Source organism: Passer domesticus, chromosome 2, assembly GCF_036417665.1.
Source record: "Passer domesticus isolate bPasDom1 chromosome 2, bPasDom1.hap1, whole genome shotgun sequence".
Lineage (NCBI taxonomy): Eukaryota > Metazoa > Chordata > Aves > Passeriformes > Passeridae > Passer > Passer domesticus.
The window spans coordinates 1,754,153-1,774,717 of NC_087475.1; the positions used below are offsets into that span (position 1 = coordinate 1,754,153).

The following is a 20,565-nucleotide window of genomic DNA, read 5'->3' on the forward strand; positions in this document are numbered from 1 at the left end:
ATAAATGAGTACACAGGAACACAGTTTTATAAATAAAATCCATCTGGGTGTTGGGTGAAGAAAGAATTACAATTCTTCAAGCACACAATCAACACTGAAGCTACCAAAAGCTGCAGATCCAATGTAAAAGATCAGAAAATCCAAATTTTTCCAAGGAAATTTACAACTTGAAGATCAGAAAAAGGGTTTTTTGTCTGTGGTAATTTCCTGTACTTCAATAAAAAGGAAAAATACAGAATTTAAAGGAATTCCTGAAGTGTGCTTTAGACAATTTGAGAGTGAGTGTTTAGGTAAATTTATGGGGTTTTTTTTACTCTGAAAGATTTTGGGACTGCTGTTAAGAAACTGGTCATGAAGAATTTTTATTTCTTCTGAGAATAAATTGTCATTTAGCAGAATTGACAGGAAGGTCTGGTTTTAACAGACTGATCACAAACCACTGAAAACTTCTGATTTCTCCACTGGGATTATCAACATCCCAACAAAAAACATGAAAAACTGAAAAGGAGGAAGAAGAGGAAAATTCAAGCAGCACAAATCATGATCTGGGAGGCACAGAACAGAAATAATTATCAGTGGCTGTCTTGTCTCACCTTTGATTGGATCAACCCTCCTCAAATAGGGCAATCCAGGATTATTGAGGGAAAAAAAATCCCATTTAACTGGAGAGAAAAGGTATTTTAGGAGTGTTACATCTGCTGGGACAAGCAGAGTGTTCAGACACAGCAAAATTCAGAGTATTTACAAACACTGAGGGGGGGGATCCCTTCATCAGCACCAAATTCCACCCCTCTGCTGCATAAATTGGAATTTTCTGGGCACATTCTACACCAAATCAAGGGAATTTTCTTAAAGTTCACTCCCTAACCGAGGGCAGACTTTTAAATTTACCTTGGAGTATTTCTCAGACAGTGACATTTCAGTGTGCCCACGTCACCTCACACACCTGAGTGACAAAATTCCTGCTTTCCCTTGGACACCAGAACAGCAAATGCTCTGGAAAACTGGATATACCATGGAACAATGCAGTACTTTCCTCATTTTTAATAGAACTTTGTTTTTCTTAAATCATCCAAGTGCTGAGGGCACCTTTCACACCTCCAAAATCTGGGATACAGCCTTAGGGCCTCGTTCCACTTCCCCTCTCTGCACCTTCCTGACATTTGGCCAAAAAAACAAATTAAAAACGTGGCCAGTCCATGTGTGCTCCTAAAAATGTCATTTATTTCCAGCTTTAAAGAGTTACCAGCTCTTGCCAGCTCTGTCACTTTATTAAATGAAGCTGAATTATGCATTTCAGTGCTGAAATTCAGTGACCACACAGCTAAATTCATTTGTCATGTATTAAAAGTCTGTGTGCACCTACCTTCTAAGGGCCTCCACCTGCCTTTTTTTTTTAAAGTTTTGTGTTATTTATAAAACTTTGAGACTTTTCTTCCCTCCTGGACACAGATATTTATTCAAGTTCAAGACAGTTCTCCCATTTTTCACCATGTAATTTATGCAGGCTCTGTACATGTTGTCATCCACGGTGAAGACAACACAGCTATGAGGAGATGATGAAACTCAAATTCATTTGTTATTATTGCTTAACCTTTCAAGTCCATTCTATTTAATTCAAATCTGTTTAAAAACTAAGCATCTCCTTCAGCATGAAAGGGTTTGACAGCAAAAAAACAAGAAATAAAAACCAGAACATTGGGTGCACCAAACAAGACCTTAAGCACAAAGCTCAGGCTAGGACGGTCCAGGGATATTTTAGTTCATTTCATTTCTGTTTCACGCACAGCTTCACCCTGGGCAACAGGTTCAGGAACCAAAGGAATGAAGGGAAAAGAGCTGTAGGTACTGAAAGCCCCACAATCATGGAATCACCGAGGTCTGGGAACCAGGCAGTGCCAGCTGTGCCCCATGGCCACCTTGTCCCCAGCCCAGAGCACTCAGTGCCACCTGCAGGGGACACCTGCAGGGATGGGCACTGCCAAGCTCCCTGGGCAGCCCCTGCCAAGGCCTGAGCACCCTTTCCATGGGCAAATTCCTGCTGCTGGCCCAGCTGAGCCTGCCCTGGCCCAGCCTGAGGCCATTCCCTCTGCTCCTGTCCCTGTTCCCTGGAGCGGAGCCCGGCTCCACCCTCGCAGCGGGCTCGGCTCATCCCCGCCTCGGGACGCGGCTCCGGCAGCACCGAGGGGGCGGGCGGGGACGCGCAGCCACAGCCTCGCCCCCTCATCCCCACGCCCGAGGGTTTTCCCCCTCTCTCCCCCGGCCCCGCACACCGCGCTCCCCTCACGGCTCCCGCCTCACCCGGCACGGGCCGTCCTGGAAGACGCGCGGGTCCAGGTTGCAGGCGATGGTGGCGGTGGGCAGGTCGCGCAGCGCCACCGCCTCCATCCCGCGGTCCACGAAGCTCCACTCCGCGTCCGCCTCCTCTTCCTCCTCCTCCTCCCCTTCCTCCTCGTCTTCCCCGGGCGGCAGCGGCTGCCGGAGCGGCGGCTCCTCCATGGCCGGAGCCGAGCGGAGGCGGCCGCGGCGACGTCGCTGAGGCGGCTTCTCCCACCCCCCGCCCGCCATCTTGTTTCCTTCGCCCCCGCCCCGCAGCAGCCAATCGGAAGCCGCCGCCGCGGCCCCCGCGAGCCGTGTCAGCCAATCGGAAGCCGCCGCCGCCGCGGCAACAGGTGGCGCGTGAGGCGGCGTCCGCCATGTTGGGTGAGGGCGGCGCCGTGAGGGAGAGGCAGCGCTCCCACCCACAAAATAAACTGTATCTGTATAAAATATACCATATTTACCGTCTATGCTGTGTATGTGGTATATATTGCGTATGTGATACACGTACACACTATATATAATGTTATAGATGAAAATTTACCATATAACATACCATATATATACCACATAATATAGATACACCCTGTAGTGTGTGTACTGTATTTATAGTATTTTTTGTATATTATATGTAATATAATATATAAAAATATTCTATGTATACTACGCTGTATGTCTATGTGGTATATGTCTAATATACAGTATATAGTATGTAAAAGGTGCTTTATGTAACAATATACTTTTTGTGTATATGTGCGAATATAAATAACATGCAGTACATATAATACATATAAAATATGCTGCATATAATAATATACTGTATCTATATATATATTTATATATAAATTACTATATATAATGCTATATTATTGCTAGGGAGAGAAAAACATGAGCTCCATGTCCCATCCCTGGGAGTGTTCAAGGCCAGGATGGATGGCCTATAACATAAATATTAAATATTTACATAAAAATGCCACATGAATATGAAAATTCCTTGCTCTGAGACTTAGAATTCAGCTGAAAATTGCTGCTGTGTGTGTTGTAATTCTGTTATCTGCCTTAGGGACAAGCTGACCCTCCCTTGGTGTGCTTGGCTGGTTAGTCTGACCTAAGAGACACAGACAAATATTTTTATTATGTATTTATTATATTTTTAATATAATGTGTCTGTATCCATATAAAATATTTTCTATAATATTATGCTTCTATTTATTTTTATATATACTTTAGCACCACTTTCCAGGGGAAGGCCCAAGAATGAGCTTTGAAGGTCACAGAGTTTTTTAATGAAGTTATTGGGTTTTATGAAGTTATTCTTTTTTATTAAGTTATTTTATTAAGTTTTTTATTAAGTTATTGTATTGTTATTGAAATTTTTAATTCAGTTTTTAATGCATTTATTTTATGAAGTTATTTTTTCTGAAGTCATTGTGAGATTCATGCATCTCCAGACATCCCACCCCAATTTCTTCAGCCTCTCTAATGGGTTTGGAACCATTTAAGTCTTTTTTTCTGAGGGATAAACTAAATACAAAATGGTTTTGTGATCACTTGTGCTAAAATTTTCATCTTTTCAGATGCAGGCAAATAGTGTCTTAAAAGAAAAGTAAGTTTTCTGAGCAAGCCCAGGTGTTTCATGCTAAATCCAGCCAAAATAAAGCCATTTTTAACCAAATTCTTTGATGCCAGAGCTGCTTCCTGACAGGGCTGGTGACTGAGGAGCAAACCTCTGGATTCTCTGCAGCTCCAAATTCCTGGAGAAATTCCACCTGAGAAATTTCCACCAGAAATCCAGTGAACATTTTCCACCTGAAATCTGCTGTTCCGCAGAATTCCAAATCCAGAATTCCAAATTCCAAATGCAGAATTCCAAATCCACAATTCCAAATGCAGAATTCCAAATCCACAATTCCAAATCTACAATTCCAAACCCCTGTCCCTGCAGCCTGGCATCTCCCTGGCAGGAAAACCACCGGGAAATATCCACAAGGTGCCCATTGCAGTCCAGGCGGCAGAATTGAAGGGGGAAAAAACCCTTATTAATTGTGTTTTATGTAATTAATTGAGGCTAAAGGTGAGCTGAGATCGTGCCCTGCAGGGCTCCAGGACCTCTCTGCCCTAAGAGCTTCAAAGTTTTAAGCATTAATTCAGCCACAGATATCAGAAAAAAATTATAAATAAATAAACCTGAATCTCCCTAACCTGCAGATTTAATTGTTCATCCTTTATTTTTTCATAGGACGGGAACGCGACAGCCGCTTTTGACTGGAAGAGGTGGGAAAAAAAAGAGGAAAAAAAAGGATTTTCCCCGCAATGTTTGGGGCCAATTTGAGTGTAAGTGAGGGTGATTAACGCTAATGATTTACCCGCGGGAAAAGCGGAATTGCTGCCTGGAGCAGAGCCAGGGAAGCGTTCCCAGCACTGCCACCACCATCTAGCGGTGTGAAACCTCGGGGATTGCAGATTCTCCTGCGGGGATCTGCCCCCAAAATCCGCCTTGGCGAGGGAAATGTGCTGGCTGAGATAGAATGAAATGAAATGAAATGAAATGAAATGAAATGAAATGAAATGAAATGAAATGAAATGAAAGAGAATGAAATGAAATGAAATGAAAGAGAATGAAATAAAATAAAATTAATTAGAATAAAGTGAAATAAAATAAAATATAAAATATGAAATGAAATTAAATAAAATGAGATATAAAATAAAATATAAAATGAAATTAAATGAAATAAAAATATAAAATACAACATATAAAATGAAATTAAATAAAACAAAAAATATAAAATGAAATAAAATAAAATATATAATGAAATAAAATAGAAAAAATAAAATGAAAATACATAAAATAAAATAAAAAATACAAAATTAAATGAAATAAAATAAAAAATATAAAATGAAAGTAAATAAAATAAAAATATAAAATGAAAGTAAATAAAATAAAAATACAAAATGAAATGAAATAAAATAAAAATACAAAATGAAAGTAAATAAAATAAAAATATAAAATGAAAGTAAATAAAATAAAAATACAAAATGAAATGAAATAAAATAAAAAATATAAAATGAAAGTAAATAAAATAAAAATATAAAATGAAAGTAAATAAAATAAAAATACAAAATGAAATTAAATAAAATAAAAAATATAAAATGAAAGTAAATAAAATAAAAATACAAAATGAAATGAAATAAAATAAAAAATATAAAATGAAAGTAAATAAAATAAAAATATAAAATGAAAGTAAATAAAATAAAAATACAAAATGAAATGAAATAAAATAAAAAATACAAAATGAAATGAAATAAAATAAAAAATATAAAATGAAAGTAAATAAAATAAAATGAAATAAAATACAATATAAAATATAAAATGAAATAAAATAAAATATAAACTATAAAATGAAATAAAATTTTAAAATTTAAATTAAATAAAAATATAAAATGAAATTAAATAAAAAATATAAAATGAAATTAAATATCAAATAAAATAATTGGTTATCATTCAATGGAGAAAGAATAAGTATCACAGAATCCCAAAATTATCAAGTTGGGAAGAGACTTTTAAGATATAAAAAAAAAAAAATAAATAAAATAAAATAAAATAAAATAAAATAAAATAAAATAAAATAAAATAAAATAATTGGTTATCATTCAATGGAGAAAGAACAAACATCACAGAATCCCAGAATTCTCAAGGTGGGAAGAGACCTTTAAGATCCCCCAGCAGCACCAAACCCTGTCCCCAAGGGCCACATCCCGACACCTCTGGGGCACTTCCAGGGCCAGTGCCAGGGGCTCCAAACCTCCCTGTGCAGCTCATTCCAATGCCTGACCACTCTTTCCATGGAATTTTTTTCTAAAATCCAACCTGAGCCTCACTACAGACATTTTGCTTTGAAAATTTATGAGAAATTTTCAGCCAATGCAGCTGGAAAGAGTGAATGTAAATGGTGAATTCCTTGAATGCTGTTGATAAAAACACCAGCAAATATTAAAATAGTGATCTAGTAAAAAAATTATAAAATTGTCTACTAAAAAATAAAAGAAAACAACAAAAAAAAAACCTGTGTTGTTTTAAGATGAACATTTTCCTTGAGGAGAGGTTTGGACCAAGTGTGAAGCCACTTTTAGCAGCTTTAAGAGAACAAAAAAAAAACCAAGCCACTCCTGAGATGTTTTCAGGGCTGGATCTGCTTAGCTGAGCAGAAAGAATAGTGAGGAGAGGCTCCAGCTAAACGTGGAGCTCTGGAGAGTTTTGGTCACAGAACAAGAACAAATGGCCCCAGTGATTAAGCAGATTTAATCAAGAAATAAAACATAGCTTTAACAACATTTAGCATCTGAATAAACTGTTAAACGAGGCTGGGGATTTCCTTTATGGCTGTTTTGTTTTGGAGGGCACCTGCTTTGCTCAAATGAGGTTAAATTAAAGTATTGGGATTTTGGGTACTTTGTAAACTCCCTTCAAGTGTCTGGATTGTGTTGGAGAGGCTCAGACCTGTGTGTGGGAGACTTAGGGGGGGATCAAGCTGAGAGAAATCAGCCCAGAGGGGCTGCTTGGCACAGGAAAAGCTCCTCAAAAAGGTAAATGGGAGACTTTGTGAACAGAATTTTTGGTGAAATATCCCAGCACCTGAGGCTATCAGGAGGCTGCAGCAAAGAGGAGGCAAAGCCCTCTGGGCAACCTGTGAAGGAGCCACTGACTGGAAAGGTCAAACTGCATTGGGAAAAGCAGGAGTTGGATTGGAAAAGCAGATCACGGAATGGTTTGGGTTGGAAAGGACCCTAAAACTCATCCAGATCCATGGCAGGGACACCTCCCACTGTCCCAGACTGCTCCAGCCTGGCCTTGGGCACTGCCAGGGATCCAGGGGCAGCCCCAGCTGCTCTGGCAATTCCATCCCAGCCCCTGCCCACCCTCACAGGGAGGAAATTGTTCCTAATATCTGATCTAAACCTGTAATTTTTCAATTTTAAGCCATTCCCTGGGTGCTGTCCCTGCATCCCCTGGAAATTGTCTCTCTCCAGCTTTCCTGGGGCTCCTGCAGGCCCTGCAAGGCCACCCTGAGCTCAGCCCAAAGCTTCTCCTGTGCAGGTGAACAATGCCAGCTGTGCCAGCCTTTGCTGCCAGCAGAGCTGCTCCATCCCTCTGCTCATCCTGGAGCCTCCTCTGGGCTCTCTGCAGCAGCTCCAGCTCCTCCTGGGCTGGGACAGGGCTGGGGCAGCTCTCAGGTGGGCTCTCACCTGTGGGGCACAATCCCAACCCCAACCCCAACCCCAGCCCCAAAACCAACCCCAGCCCCAACCCCAGTCCCAATCTCAACCCCAACCCATCCCAAACCCAACTCCAACCCCAATTCCTATCCCAGTCCCAGTCCTAATCCCAAACCCAATCCCAACCCCAATCCCAACCCCAATCCCAATCCCAGTCCCTTCCCTGCTGCTCCCAGGGCAGGGTTGGAGATCAGAACCCCCAGAGCTGCTCCCAGTCCCTGCTCCTGTCTGGGATTGTCCCAAAGCAGGAGCAGCCCCTGGTGCTGGGACTTGTGGGACTCCCTGAGCTCCTTTCTAATGAAAGATGGAATTAAAACTCCATGACAGAAAATCAGCACAGCGGAGTTCAGAGTTTTATGGCAGAGATCTGCCTCAAAAAATCTGTGTATTGCAAAGGAAATGTAGCTGGCTGAAATAAAATAAAATAAAATATTAAAATTAAATTAAATTAAATAATATAAAATATATTAAAATAAAATAAAATAAAATAAAATAAAATAAAATAAAATAAAATAAAATAAAATAAAATAAAATAAAATAAAAATTGGTTATAAACGGAGAACTTCTAATGAAAGGTGGAAATAAAATGCTGTTTAACAAAACCAGCACAGCAGAGTTCAGAGTTTCATGGCAGGGATCTGCCTTAAAAAAATCTGTGTTTTGCAAGGAAAATGTAGCTGGCTAAAATAAAATAAAATATTAAAATAAAATAAAATAAAATAAAATAAAATAAAATAAAATAAAATAAAATAAAATAAAATAAAATAAAATATTGGTTATAAATAAATAGAGAACTTTTAGTGAAAGATGGAGATGAAATGCTGTTTAACGAATTCAGCACAGTGGAGTGCAGAGTCTTGTGGCATGGATCTGCCTCAAAAAATTCATGTTTCGCAAGGGAAATGTAGCTGGCTGAAATAAAATAAAATAAAATAAAATAAAATAAAATAAAATAAAATAAAATAAAATAAAATAAAATAAAATAAAATAAAATAAAATATTGAAATTAAATCAAATTAAATTAATGAAGTAAAATATTGGTTATAAATAACTGGAGAACTTCTAGTGAAAGATGGAAATGAAATGCTGTTTAACAAATTCAGCACAGTGGAGTTCAGAGTTTTATGACATGGATCTGCCTCAAAAAATCCACAATTTGCAACGTAGCTGTCTGAAATAAAATGAAATTAAATAAAATATGAAATAAAATAATAAATTAAAAATTAAAAATTAAAAAATAAAATAAAATATTACAAATAAAATAAAATATTAAAAATAAAATAAAATAGTTAAACAATAAAATAAAGTAAAATACAATAAAATAATAAACATTAAATTAAAATAAATTAAATTAAAATAAATTTAAAATAAAATAAATTAAAATAAATTAAAATAAAATAAAATAGAGTAAAATAAATTAAATTAAATTAAAATAAAATAAAGTAAAATAAATTAAAATAAAATAAAATAAAATAAAATAAAATAAAATAAAATAAAATAAAATATTGGCTATAAATGGAGAACCTCTAATGCAAGATGTCAGTAAAAGGCCGTTTCAGGAAAGCAGCAGAGTGCAGTTCCGTTTTTCCTGCTCGGGAGGCTGGGAAGGCGCTGGGGCTGCCGGGGGCACGGAGCTCCTGTCCCGGTGCCCTGCCGGGCGCTGTCCCTTTGCTATCAGCACAATCTCTCCTCCCTCCCAGCTCTGCCCCGGTAAATCGGCTCCTAAATAAGGCAGGAAATAAAACATCAGAGTGGTAAAAGCTGCTTTGGGTTTTTTGTTTTAGTTTTTTGTTTATTTCAGAGCAATCAGTAACAGCCCCGGTTACTGATTTACAGCAGGGCTCGGTCACGAGCTGCGGGACAAACGGGTTTGTCAGGCAGAGCTGCTGAGAGGAAATAATCAAATAAATGTCACGACATTTTAACAAAACCTCTGTCAGAGCTGTTGGAGAAAGGGGAGGGCTGGGGTCCTGATCCTAGGAAAGGAAAAGTCATTGAAAAGGAAGGTAAAGGCAAGAAAAGGAGGGGAAATGGAAAAGTAAAAGAAGAAAAGGGAAGAAAATAAATATTTAAAAGAAAAAGAGGAAAAATAAAAATAAAGGAAAAGAAAAAGAAAGAGAAGGAAGGAGAGGGAGAGAGAAAGAGAGAGGAGCAAGAGAAAAAGAAAAGAAGGAAGGGAAGGGAAAGGAAGGGAAAGGAAAGGAAAGGAAAGGAAAGGAAAGGAAAGGAAAGGAAAGGAAAGGAAAGGAAAGGAAAGGAAAGGAAAGGAAAGGAAAGGAAAGGAAAGGAAAGGAAAGGAAAGGAAAGGAAAGGAAAGGAAAGGAAAGGAAAGGAAAGGAAAGGAAAGGAAAGGAAAGACAAAAAGCCCAAGAAAAAGAGAAAGGAAGGGAAAGGAAAAGAAAAAGAGAAGGACAAAAAGAAGGAGAAACAGAAGAAAAGAAAAAGAGAAAGAAGAAAGAAACAAAAATAAAGAAAAAAGAGAGACCAAAAAGAAACAGAAAAAGAACATTTAAAAGGAAAAAAGAAAAAGGAAAAAGGAAAAAAGAAAAAAGAAAAAAGGAAAGGAAGAACTAAAAAGGAAAGGATTGTTTCCTTTTTATGCATAACCTGCATAAAAATAAAATAAAATGGTCATTATGAATAAAACAAATTCTCATTGTACCTCTTGATTGCATGTCATGTACTTCTACATCAGCAACTCGAATATTTCTATTACTGCTTTAAAATATTCCAGGTTTTATGCCAAAATCCATAATTATCACAAATTCCCTGAGGTGGGAAGAGCCCTTCAGGAGGATCCAGCCCTGCTATCACCCCAGCATCCCAATAATTTCTTTAAAATATATATTAAACTTAAAAGTTCCATGAGTTTTGAAAGAAAAACTGGAATAAAAGCCAAGGTCAAGTGGCAGTGGTGCAGAATGGGGGTGAAATTAAAAGCTGTGAAAGGTGAAATGAAATTTAAATCAAGAGTATTACAAAAAATCAAATGAACTGTGATTAGGGGTTATATTCTGAGAAACAGGCACAATAAACCAGGAAACATTTGAAATAAAAATTTGATGTAGTAGGAGTTAAAATAAGAGTTCAAGACAATCTGGACACTTTATTTAAAGTGAAGAAAATCTCTGGGAGCTTCCAGAAGCTTGGAGTTGTTTCCAGGCTGCCAGTAAAATGCTCCGGTGGATCTAATCAATTAATTAATTAATTCGCTAACGAATTTTGTGGAGCAGTGCAAGAAAAGCAGCGTTTATAACCCAGAAAACTGGAAGTGATTTAATTAATTCCGAGTGTGAACTCCCGGACACCGGGCAGTTTTATTTGCAGTTTTATTTTAAGGGCTCCTTTTCATTTGCCTGGAGCTGGTGAAATCCAGCTGAGGTCGGAGTCGTTTTCCACACTCCGAATTCCAGGAGCAGGGAAGGAGGGAGGAGGAAGAGGAGGATGAAGAGGAGGCAATAATGAAATCACAGCTCCTCGATGAGCCTGGCAAAGGCTCTCAGCTTTAAACACCCGAGCAAGGAGGGATTTGGAATTGGGGAATCCCTCAGGCAGGAGGAGGAATTCAGGAATGCTTGGGAAAGGCTCTGAAAATGGCTTTTCATTGGAAAAGCCTCTGGAAGCGATGGGGAGGAGGGAATTCCGCGCAGGGAGCTCGACAGGGATTCCCCGAGCAGAATCAAAAGCCTGGAGTTGTCCAAAAGGAGCCAGCTCGAGGTTCCAGGACTTTGCTGCTTCTAAAATTCCAAATTTAATTCCAAACCACGATTTGATTGAATTAGACTAAAAAACCAATATATAATGTCTGGTTTTTTTTACCTTGCCTTCATTATTCTATTGCTTCATTATACCAGTGCTGCTTAACGAAAATAAAAGGACAATCAAAGATTCTTTTGGACAATGAGCAGGTTTAAAGTACTTAAACATAGTGAAAATGACAGCGTTTAATTTCTTTGCCAGCGCTGTTGCTGTTTTTCAACAAACTCTGTAATTTTTTTTCAAAATTTAACTCCGGGCTGCTCCGGCCGGGAATTCAGGAATTGAGTAAAAAAAAACAGAAGGAAGAGTGGGATTCGGCATGAAGGAGCATCTCCTCCTTCTCTCTGCTTGTTGAGTCCCATTTTTGGGGGGTTTTTTTGGGGTTTCTGTGTTGCCAAGTGCAGCACCCGGAATTGCCCCGTGCCCTGACATTCCTGATTTTTTTCCCAAGCTCCCGAAGCAGCTGCGGAGGGCCGGGATTGCCCCTGATCGGCTCAGCACAGATGGCAGCCCCGCAACCCGCCGGGATTTCCACCAGGACATCCCTCCCTCCTCCTCCTTTCCTCTGAACACCCTCCCAGCCACGAGACGATGGAATTTCACTCCAGGAAAATTAAGGAATCAGGGGCAAACGTAACAAACATCCGTGTATTCTGAAAGCAGGAAAAAATTCTAGTCCTCCAATAGAATTCTTTCACTGGCAACTTTGTCTTTCCCACAGTTAAAATAATATTTTAAGTAGGATATAGAACAGGTTTATATACAAATAAAGGTGTCTGGGGTTATTTTTCTGTCTCAAAAGGTATTAATGTATAAATGTTGACAATACTGTATTCATATTCTTATATAGATAATTTTTATATCACAAGTGATTGGAAGTTTTATCCCACAAGTAATTTTTCTCTCCAGCCAGGCAGTTTGTACTGTCTGTGTTTATCCTGACAAATCCCCCTCTCCATCCCATGCTGGAGACACCCAGTTAAATTCCCCCCCTTTTCTGGAGCCTCAACTTCCCTCTAATTCCCAGCGCAAAAAATCGGGAGCAAAAGGAATTTTGCTGAAAAAAAAATACAACTTTGATCTGCAGTCGGGAAGGAAAAGGATTTACAATAATCCGAGCGAGTCCAGCCTAATTAAAAACCCCCGGGGATAAAAGTTGTTCCCACCAGACTGCGAGGGGATCTTCGGTTGTGGCTACAGTCTGACATCTGTGAGCATTAATTAATTAATTAATTAATACCTGCACTCATCCTTTAATAAAGAAGGTGTGCGCTAATCCTTCCCGAAGCCGAGCTCCGAAAATCAAATTTATTAGCCAAGGGCTGGTTTAGAAACAGATGGGGTGTAAAGAGCTTGACGGAACAGGGGCAGCGTGGAGAGCGGGAGATTAATTAATTGTTAAGTAATTGAGTGACTTAATTAATTAATTGTTAAGTAATTGAGTGCGGGGAGCAAGAAATCCAAAGCTGCGGGATGCCACGGGGATGAGTTTAACATTGCTGCATTCCCAAAACTCCTTCGGGAAACCCAGGAGTGACAAGGGACCTTGACATGTCACCTGTCCCTGGCTCTGTTCCTGTCCCGGTGTCCTCGCACGGCTCAGTTCCAGCAGAATGACAAAAATCTGTTCCTGGGCTCCGGGGAGAGCACAGAGAAATGATTCCTGCTGTGTTTGTATCAAACACTCCGCCTGAAGTTTGTGTCCTACAAAGAGAATTAACGGGGGGCTGGGGGAGCTGTTAGACCTTGGCTCTGTCTTTGTAAGGCTCCCGTGAATATTTAACGAGTTAATCTTTTGTCAGGCTTACACCCTGCGCCGATGTCCGCCGGCAGGCACGGCTTAGCACTGAAAGGGATTTTTGTTGGCTTTTGGTGTGGTTATCACTGAAAGGGTTTGGGTTTTGTTGGCCTTGAGATCCTCACCTTGTGAGAACTGAAAGCAGGAACAGGTAAATAAAGGAAACGAGGATGGTGGTGTTAATGATAAGCTGTGCAGGGAATGGGGGACAGGCAGGCAGCTGTCCACATCGGCAGGACACAAATCCCGGGTCAAACTGGGAACCTGAGTGAAATCTGACATGTACCCAAAGGAGCTGTGTGAGAACCCAGATATTGATGGACCCAAAGGATCTGTGCAAGAACCCAAAATATTCAAACACTCAAAGGAGCTGTGCAAGAACCCAAAATATTAAATCAGTCCTCCAAAGGAGCTGTGTGAGAATCCAAAATATTCAATCAATCACCCAAAGGAGCTGTGTGAGAACCCAAAATATTGATGGATCCAAAGGAGCTGTGTAAGAACCCCAAACATTTAATCACCCAAAGGAGGTGTGCAAGAACCAAAATATTCATCACCCAAAGGAGCTGTGTAAGAACCCAAAACATTGACAAACCCAAAGGATCTGTGCAAGAACCCAAAATATTCAATCACTCAAAGGAGCTGTGCAAGAACCCAAAATATTAAATCAGTCACCCAAAGGAGCTGTGTGAGAATCCAAAATATTCAATCACTCAAAGGAGTTCTGCAAGAACCCCAAACATTCATCACCCAAAGGAGCTGTGTAAGACCCCAAATATTTAATTGCCCAAAGGATTTGTGTAAGAACCCTGAACATTTCATCACCCAGAGGAGCTGTTTAAGCTGCAGGGGGCCTGAGCAGGCTCTGCCACAGGGAGTTCAGAGGGACCCTCCTGTCCCAGCACATCCAGAGCCAAGCTGAGCTCAACGGCCCTCAAGGGCTTCTCAAGGGTGCAGCCAAACATGGGATTCATGGAATTGTGGAATATCTGAGTTGGAAGGGACCCACAGGGTCACAGTGCAGCTCCTGCCCTGCACAGACACCCCAGCAGTCCCCCCGTGCCTGGGAGCAATGTCCATGAACGTCACCACCTGCCTTCAGGTGTTGTGTCCTTCACCCACAGCCAGTTCCACACAATTCCCACCACTGCCCTGAACTTTGCTTTGCTGTTCATTCCCAGAGCACAATCCAGGGTGAGCCGTGTCCTCCCAGCAGGGCCCTGCCCATGGAGACAGGCAGAGCTTTGGGCTGGGCTCTCACAGCTGAGAGTGTCCTGAGCTGGGGCTTGTGTGACACCTGGGGACACAGCGAGGAGCTGGAGCTGCTGCAGAGAGCCCAGAGGAGGCTCCAGGATGAGCAGAGGGATGGAGCAGCTCTGCTGGCAGCAAAGGCTGGCACAGCTGGCATTGTTCACCTGCACAGGAGAAGCTTTGGGCTGAGCTCAGGGTGGCCTTGCAGGGCCTGCAGGAGCCCCAGGAAAGCTGGAGAGAGACAATTTCCAGGGGATGCAGGGACAGCACCCAGGGAATGGCTGCCAGTGCCAGAGGGCAGGGCTGGATGGGATCCTGGGAATGAGGAATTGTTCCCTGGCAGGGTGGGCAGGGGCTGGGATGGCTTCCACTGCCCCTGGATCCCTGGCAGTGCCCAAGGTCAGGCTGGACACTGGGGCTGGAGCAGCCTGGCACAGTGGGAGGTGTCCCTGCCATGGCAGGGGATGATCTGTAATGCCCCCTCTGACCCAAATCCTTCTGGAATTCTCTGACATGTCCAACCTTCAGGCCAGGGTTAAGAAGCCTTCAGCAAAGGCGAGGATGAATAAACCAGAATAACCTCTCTCCAGAGGTTACCGAGTTGTGTCATCAAACCCCATAAGAGATAGGGGAAATAATTGCCTCAGGATGGTTCCGCCTGCAAGAATCCATTGGCAGGTGCTGAGTTCCTGCTCCTAAATCCTCATGAGCCTCTGTTCCTAAATCTTCCAGGAACGTTCCTTCATGGCACAGCTGCCTCCATTCTTCTGTCCCACTCGTGATGCATCTCCGGGCGAGCATCAAAGAGCTGCAGGATCGTTCATTGATTTGGCTGCTCGTGTTTTATCGGGGCAGAGTGTTTCACCTGCTGCAGTGATTTATTCTGTAGGATTTTCCCGCTCCTTTCTGCTGCATCTTCCCCCTTCACACCCACTCCAAACCCCTGCGTTCTATCCCTGCTCCCAATACAAAAAGTGGGTTTATATACACAAATATTAAACTGTTTAACTGTTGGGGTTTTTAAATTATGATGTCTCACTCCGTCAGCCAACTCTGCCTCCACTGTTCGGTCTGCACCTAGAAAATCAGGTTTATTTTCCTTATCCGAAGGAAAAGTTATGACTTTGGCAGCAGCTGCCGGCTCTGCCCAGGACACGGCGTTTCTCACCTAATTTAAATGCAAACTCTCCGAGGATCCTCGCACGCGAATAAAAACCACTTAAAAGCATGCAAATCCAGGTGTTTATTTATTTACACAGAGTGTTGTGTTGTTCCCTTTTACAACATTCGCGAGCTGACAAGGACACATTTCCCTTCTTAACAGCCTTTGGAGCAGCCCGAAGCGGTTCACCCGTGTTTTTAACAAACCGTGCGGGGACCACGGGGGCCGTGCCAGGTCGGTGCATCAGCAGTGGATGCTCAGAGGATGCCTTCCTACACCTGATTTGGGAAATGGGGCCGGCAGAGCCTCAGCCGCAGCTGTGTGCCCGGCTGGGGACAGCAGTGCCAGGGACACCGCGGCGGGGCTGGGAGCGGCCGCCGAGTGGCAAAGCAGGGCACGAAGGGGGCTCGGGGTGCGAGGGGAGCCCCGGGCGGGAGGGGACACACACACAAATAAAGGAGATTTTTGGCCACTCTGCAAAGGCTCCGGTGTTTGCGGGGAGGGGATGGCCGGGGGCAGCGCTCGGTGAGCTGTGGTCCCGCTGCACAGCGGGGCTGGGCAGGAGCTGTGCCCGGAGTGATGGGATGGGGCAGGGGCTGTGGGATGGGGCAGGGGCAGTGCCCGGAGCAGAGCAGGGGCAGTGCCCGGAGCAGAGCAGGGGCAGTGTCCGGAGCAGGGCAGGGGCAGTGCCCGGAGCAGGGTAGGGGCTGTTCCTGAAGCGAGGTAGGGGCAGTGCCCGGAGCAGGACAGCGGCTGTGCCCGGGCAGGAGCGGTGGGACGGGCAGGGGCAGTGCCCGGGCAGGGGCAGGCGGAGGGAGGAGCGCAGCCCCGGCCCCGCCGCCCCGAGCCCCGCGCAGGCACCGCCCCCGTTCCCCGGCCGTGCTCCGGCTCCGCTGCTCCGGCTCGTCCCTCGCGTCCCGGCGGTCCCGGCATGGCGGAGAGCCCGGGGCGGCCCCCGGAGAGCAGCGGTGTCCCGCGGCAGGGAGGCGAGGGCTCGGCGGCGGCCGGGGCTCGGGCCGGGCTGTGCCCCGAGGGCGCGGCCGAGCCCCCGGACGGGCCCGCGGAGCGGCCGCGGCGGAGCGCGGAGGCGGCGCCGGAGCCGCCCGGGGACAGCGGCTCCCCCGAGAGCCCGGGGACACCGAGCGAGGAGCAGCGGGAGCCCGGGGACAGCCCGGGGCACCAGGGGCAGCCGGGGGTGATGGACGGGCCCGAGGGCTCCGCGGTGGCCAGGGCCGAGCCTGAGGGAGAGGCGGGGACGGAGCCTGAAGGGGCAGCCCCGGGGGCGATGGAGCCCGGGGACACGGCTGAGAGCCCGGCGGGGATGGAGCCCGGGGACACGGCTGAGAGCCCGGCGGGGAGGGAGCCCGGGGACACGGCTGAGAGCCCGGCGGGGATGGAGCCCCGGGACACGGCTGAGAGCCCGGCGGGGAGGGAGCCCGGGGACACGGCTGAGAGCCCGGCGGGGATGGAGCCCCGGGACACGGCTGAGAGCCCGGCGGGGAGGGAGCCCGGGGACACGGCCGCGGTTCCGACGGGGATGGCGCAGGAAGAGGCAGCTCCGGCAGCCACAGAGCCCGAGGATGGCGCCGCGGCCCCGGCAGGGACGGAGCCCGAGGGCGCAGGGGCTGCTCCGACGGGGACGGAGCCAGAAAAAGCAGCACCGGCCGGGACGGAGCCCGAGGGAGAGGCGGTGGCACCGGCGGGGACGGAGCCCGAAAAAGCAGCTCCGGCCGGGACGGAGCCTGAGGGAGAGGCGGTGGCACCGGCGGGGACGGAGCCCCAGGTGAGAGAGGCGGTGAGGGAGAGAGAGCCCCAGGAGCCGGCCACGACTGTCCCGGCAGAAGCAGAGCCTGAGGAGGCTGCGGCGACTGCCCCGGCGGGGACAGAGCCCGGGGAAGCACAGGCGACAATCCCAGGCGGGACAGAGCCCGGAGAAGCACAGGCGACAACCCCGGTGGGGACAGAGCCCGGGGAAGCAGAGGCGACAATCCCGGCGGGGACAGAGCCCGGGGAAGCAGAGGCGACAATCCCGGCGGGGACAGAGCCCGGGGAAGCACAAGCGACAATCCAGGTGGTGACAGAGCCCGGGGAAGAACAGGCGACAATCCCGGTGGGGACAGAGCCCGGGGAAGAACAGGCGACAGCCCCGGCGGGGACAGAGCCCGGGGAAGCAGAGGCGACAATCCCGGTGGGGACAGAGCTCGGAGAAGCAGAGAGGACAGCACCATCGAGGACAGAGCCCGGAGAAGAACAGGCGACAATCCCGGTGGGGACAGAGCCCGGGGAAGCAGAGGGGACAGCACCATCGAGGACAGAGCCCGGAGTGGCGCTAGGACAGGCGGGGACAGAGGGAGCAGAGCCCGAGGAGGCTGTCGCGACAGCCCCGATCGGGACAGATCCCGAGGAAGCTCTGAGGGAGGAAGCCCCGCCGGGGACAGTCCCTGAAGATGCCGTGCAAGAGGCAGCCCCGACGGGGACAGAGCCCGAGGGGGCCGCAGTGACAGCTCCAGCGGGGACAGCCCCCGAGGATGCAGTGCAGGAGCCAGCCCCGGCTGATGTGGCAGTCCCTGAGGAGAGGGTGGCCCCGGTGGGGACAGACCCCGAGGATGAGGTGCAGGAGCCAGCCCCGGTTGCTGTGACAGTCCCCGAAGAGGCGTTGGGGACAGTCCCTAAGGATGAGCTGCAGGAAGCAGTTCCGGCTGGGACAGTTCCCGAGGAGGGGGCGGCCCCGCTGGGGACAGTCCCCAAGGATGCGGTGCAGGAGGGAGCTCCAGCAGGGACCGTCCCTAAGGATGAGGTGCAGGAGGCAGCCCCGGCAGGGACAGTCACCGAGGAGGTGCTGGGGACAATTCCCAAGGATGCGATGCAGGAGACAGCCCCGGATGATGTGACAATCCCAGAGGATGAGGTGCAGAAGGCAGCCCCGGGTGATGTGACAATCCCCGAGGATGCGGCGCAGGAGGGAGCTCCAGCAGGGACAGTCCCCGAGGAGGTGCTGGGGACAGTCCCTGAGGATGCGACCCCGGCTGGGACAATCCCCGAGGATGCGGTGCAGGAGGCAGCCCCGGGTGATGTGACAATCCCAGAGGATGGGATGCAGGAGGCAGCCCCGGGTGATGTGACAATCTCCAAGGATGGGATGCAGGAGGCAGCCCCGGGTGATGTGACAATCCCCGAGGATGCGGTACAGAAGACAGCCCCGGGTGATGTGACAATCCCCAAGGATGCGGTGCAGAAAGCAGCCCCGGATGATGTGACAATTCCCGAAGACGAGGTACAGAAGACAGCCCCGGATGGTGTGACAATCCCCAAGGATGGGATGCAGGAGGCAGCCCCGGGTGATGTGACAATCCCCAAGGATGGGATGCAGGAGGCAGCCCCGGATGGTGTGACAGTCCCCCCGGCAGGGACAGTCCCTGCGGAGCCTGCCGAGCTCCGCGGAGCAGCTCAGGTGCCCTTGCCCTCCCAGGGGCTCCCGGCTGGCGGTCCCCGGTCCCCGGGCGGCCCCGGTGGCGAGGCGGAGGCGGAGCGGGGACCGCCAGCCCCGGCGGGGACAGCAGCCCCGGGGCCCGAGAGCGGCTGGGATCGGAGCCTGAACGGGGAGCGGCACCGGGAGCGGCACCGGGAGGACGGGACGGGCTCGCCGGGCGCCCCGGAGGAGGAGGAGGAGAAGCAGGACCACGACATCTCCCTCTTCGTTAAGGTAGGGGTGAGGGGCTGCGGGGAATCTCCGCTGGGAATTTCCCCTTCCAGGACCCTGTGGGGAGGAATTTAAACGTGGCAGATGAAGGGCCAGCCTGGCCAAGGTGGTTTTAGTTATTAACGCCCAGGAATCGCTGGCGTGAGGAGCTCTCAGTGGGTTTTCAGATCTCCAGAGTGCAGGGAGAGGGGTTCTCATCATAGGGGCTGAGAGGGAAGAACCTGGGAAATGTCATTTCAATGTGATGTGGGATTTTTCTAACACCAGTTATGGGTGGTGTTTAGAGAATTGTCCCAAATTTTGGCAAGGCTGAATTCACAGTCGGTAAAGAGCATCCCTTGGAATTGTCCAGTTCGTGTTTGTTTGAAGGGAAGGTTTGGGTTACAGGGAAATTGGAAAAAAAAAAAAAAAAGAAAAAAGAGGGAAAAACTAAAACCAATTTCTGATATTTTATTGAGTAGAGCTTTAGACCTTTCTATCCTGTGCCTGGAATCCCACCAAAATCCCTGGGATTTGGCACGGGAACAGCAGCCATCCATGGAGTCTTTAGAGATGGGGATTTTTGGTGTGTAGGAAGCATCTGGAGGTGATTTCTTCCCTCTTCTCTGACCCCTCTGGACTAAAATGCAGAGCAGGGTGGGATAAACATAAAGATAAAGAAATAAACCTGGGGAAGCAGAAGGCATTTGGGACCTTCTCCTCCACAAACCATCCCATCCTGTACCTCCTGAGCTGGCTGAGGCTGCTTCAGCCAGTCAGAATTCACACTAAAACACATTAAAATTAAAATTAAAATTAAAATTAAAATTAAAATTAAAATTAAAATTAAAACTTATTGCCTTCCACCTTATGGGAGGAAAACATGGCCAAAATGAGAGAGCAGCCTAGAGAACAAGAGCATTTGTTGTGACTCTGTGGTCCCCAAATATTAGGATTAAAGTTGGGCTTTGAAAATCTTTGTGAATTCATAAAGGCAGAAGGAGAAGGGAGGAGAATTTTGTGATGGGCTTAATGTTGGTAATTTAAGAATGCCTAGAAAACAATCCAGCTGCTTTTCTAATTATTTCTGTGTTACAAAGCTTGAATGTTTTACCTCACCTGGAACTGGATTTTTGTAGTTGGGGTTGGATTAGTTTTAGTCAGAGGTTGGCATGAGTTTCTCCAGGAAAAGGAGAAAAAAATCCAACTGGAGAGTTCAGGCACCAAAATGGCCATGCCATGGTTTGATAGCACAATAGAAATACAGAGAAATGTAAAAATAAATCCCAAAATGGGAGAAAATGCACAAGAAAACAGCCCAGG

The 20,565-nt window shown here is 46.3% G+C and overlaps 2 protein-coding genes and 1 long non-coding RNA gene across 3 annotated transcripts in view; 2 read left to right on the top strand and 1 right to left on the bottom strand.

Annotated features, from left to right (window-relative positions):
• RCAN1 (regulator of calcineurin 1) overlaps positions 1–2,573 on the bottom strand; it is a 38,994-nt gene extending 36,421 nt beyond the window's left edge. The window contains exon 1 of the mRNA XM_064405485.1: positions 2,302–2,573. Within this exon, the coding sequence (XP_064261555.1) occupies positions 2,302–2,568 (267 nt within the window). The 5' untranslated portion in view covers positions 2,569–2,573. The remainder of the gene's footprint in view (positions 1–2,301) is intronic.
• Positions 2,574–2,698: 125 nt separating this feature from the next.
• Positions 2,699–13,995, top strand: LOC135291370 (uncharacterized). Its single transcript, XR_010354177.1, has 3 exons — positions 2,699–3,589; positions 4,559–4,653; positions 11,804–13,995. It is a non-coding gene; the product is annotated as an uncharacterized LOC135291370 (long non-coding RNA).
• Positions 13,996–16,494: 2,499 nt separating this feature from the next.
• LOC135290703 (proteoglycan 4-like) lies at positions 16,495–19,338 on the top strand. The gene has a single exon (XM_064404628.1). The coding sequence runs from the start codon at positions 16,495–16,497 to the stop codon at positions 19,336–19,338; it is 2,844 nt and encodes a 947-aa protein (XP_064260698.1).
• The last annotated feature ends 1,227 nt before the right edge of the window (positions 19,339–20,565 follow it).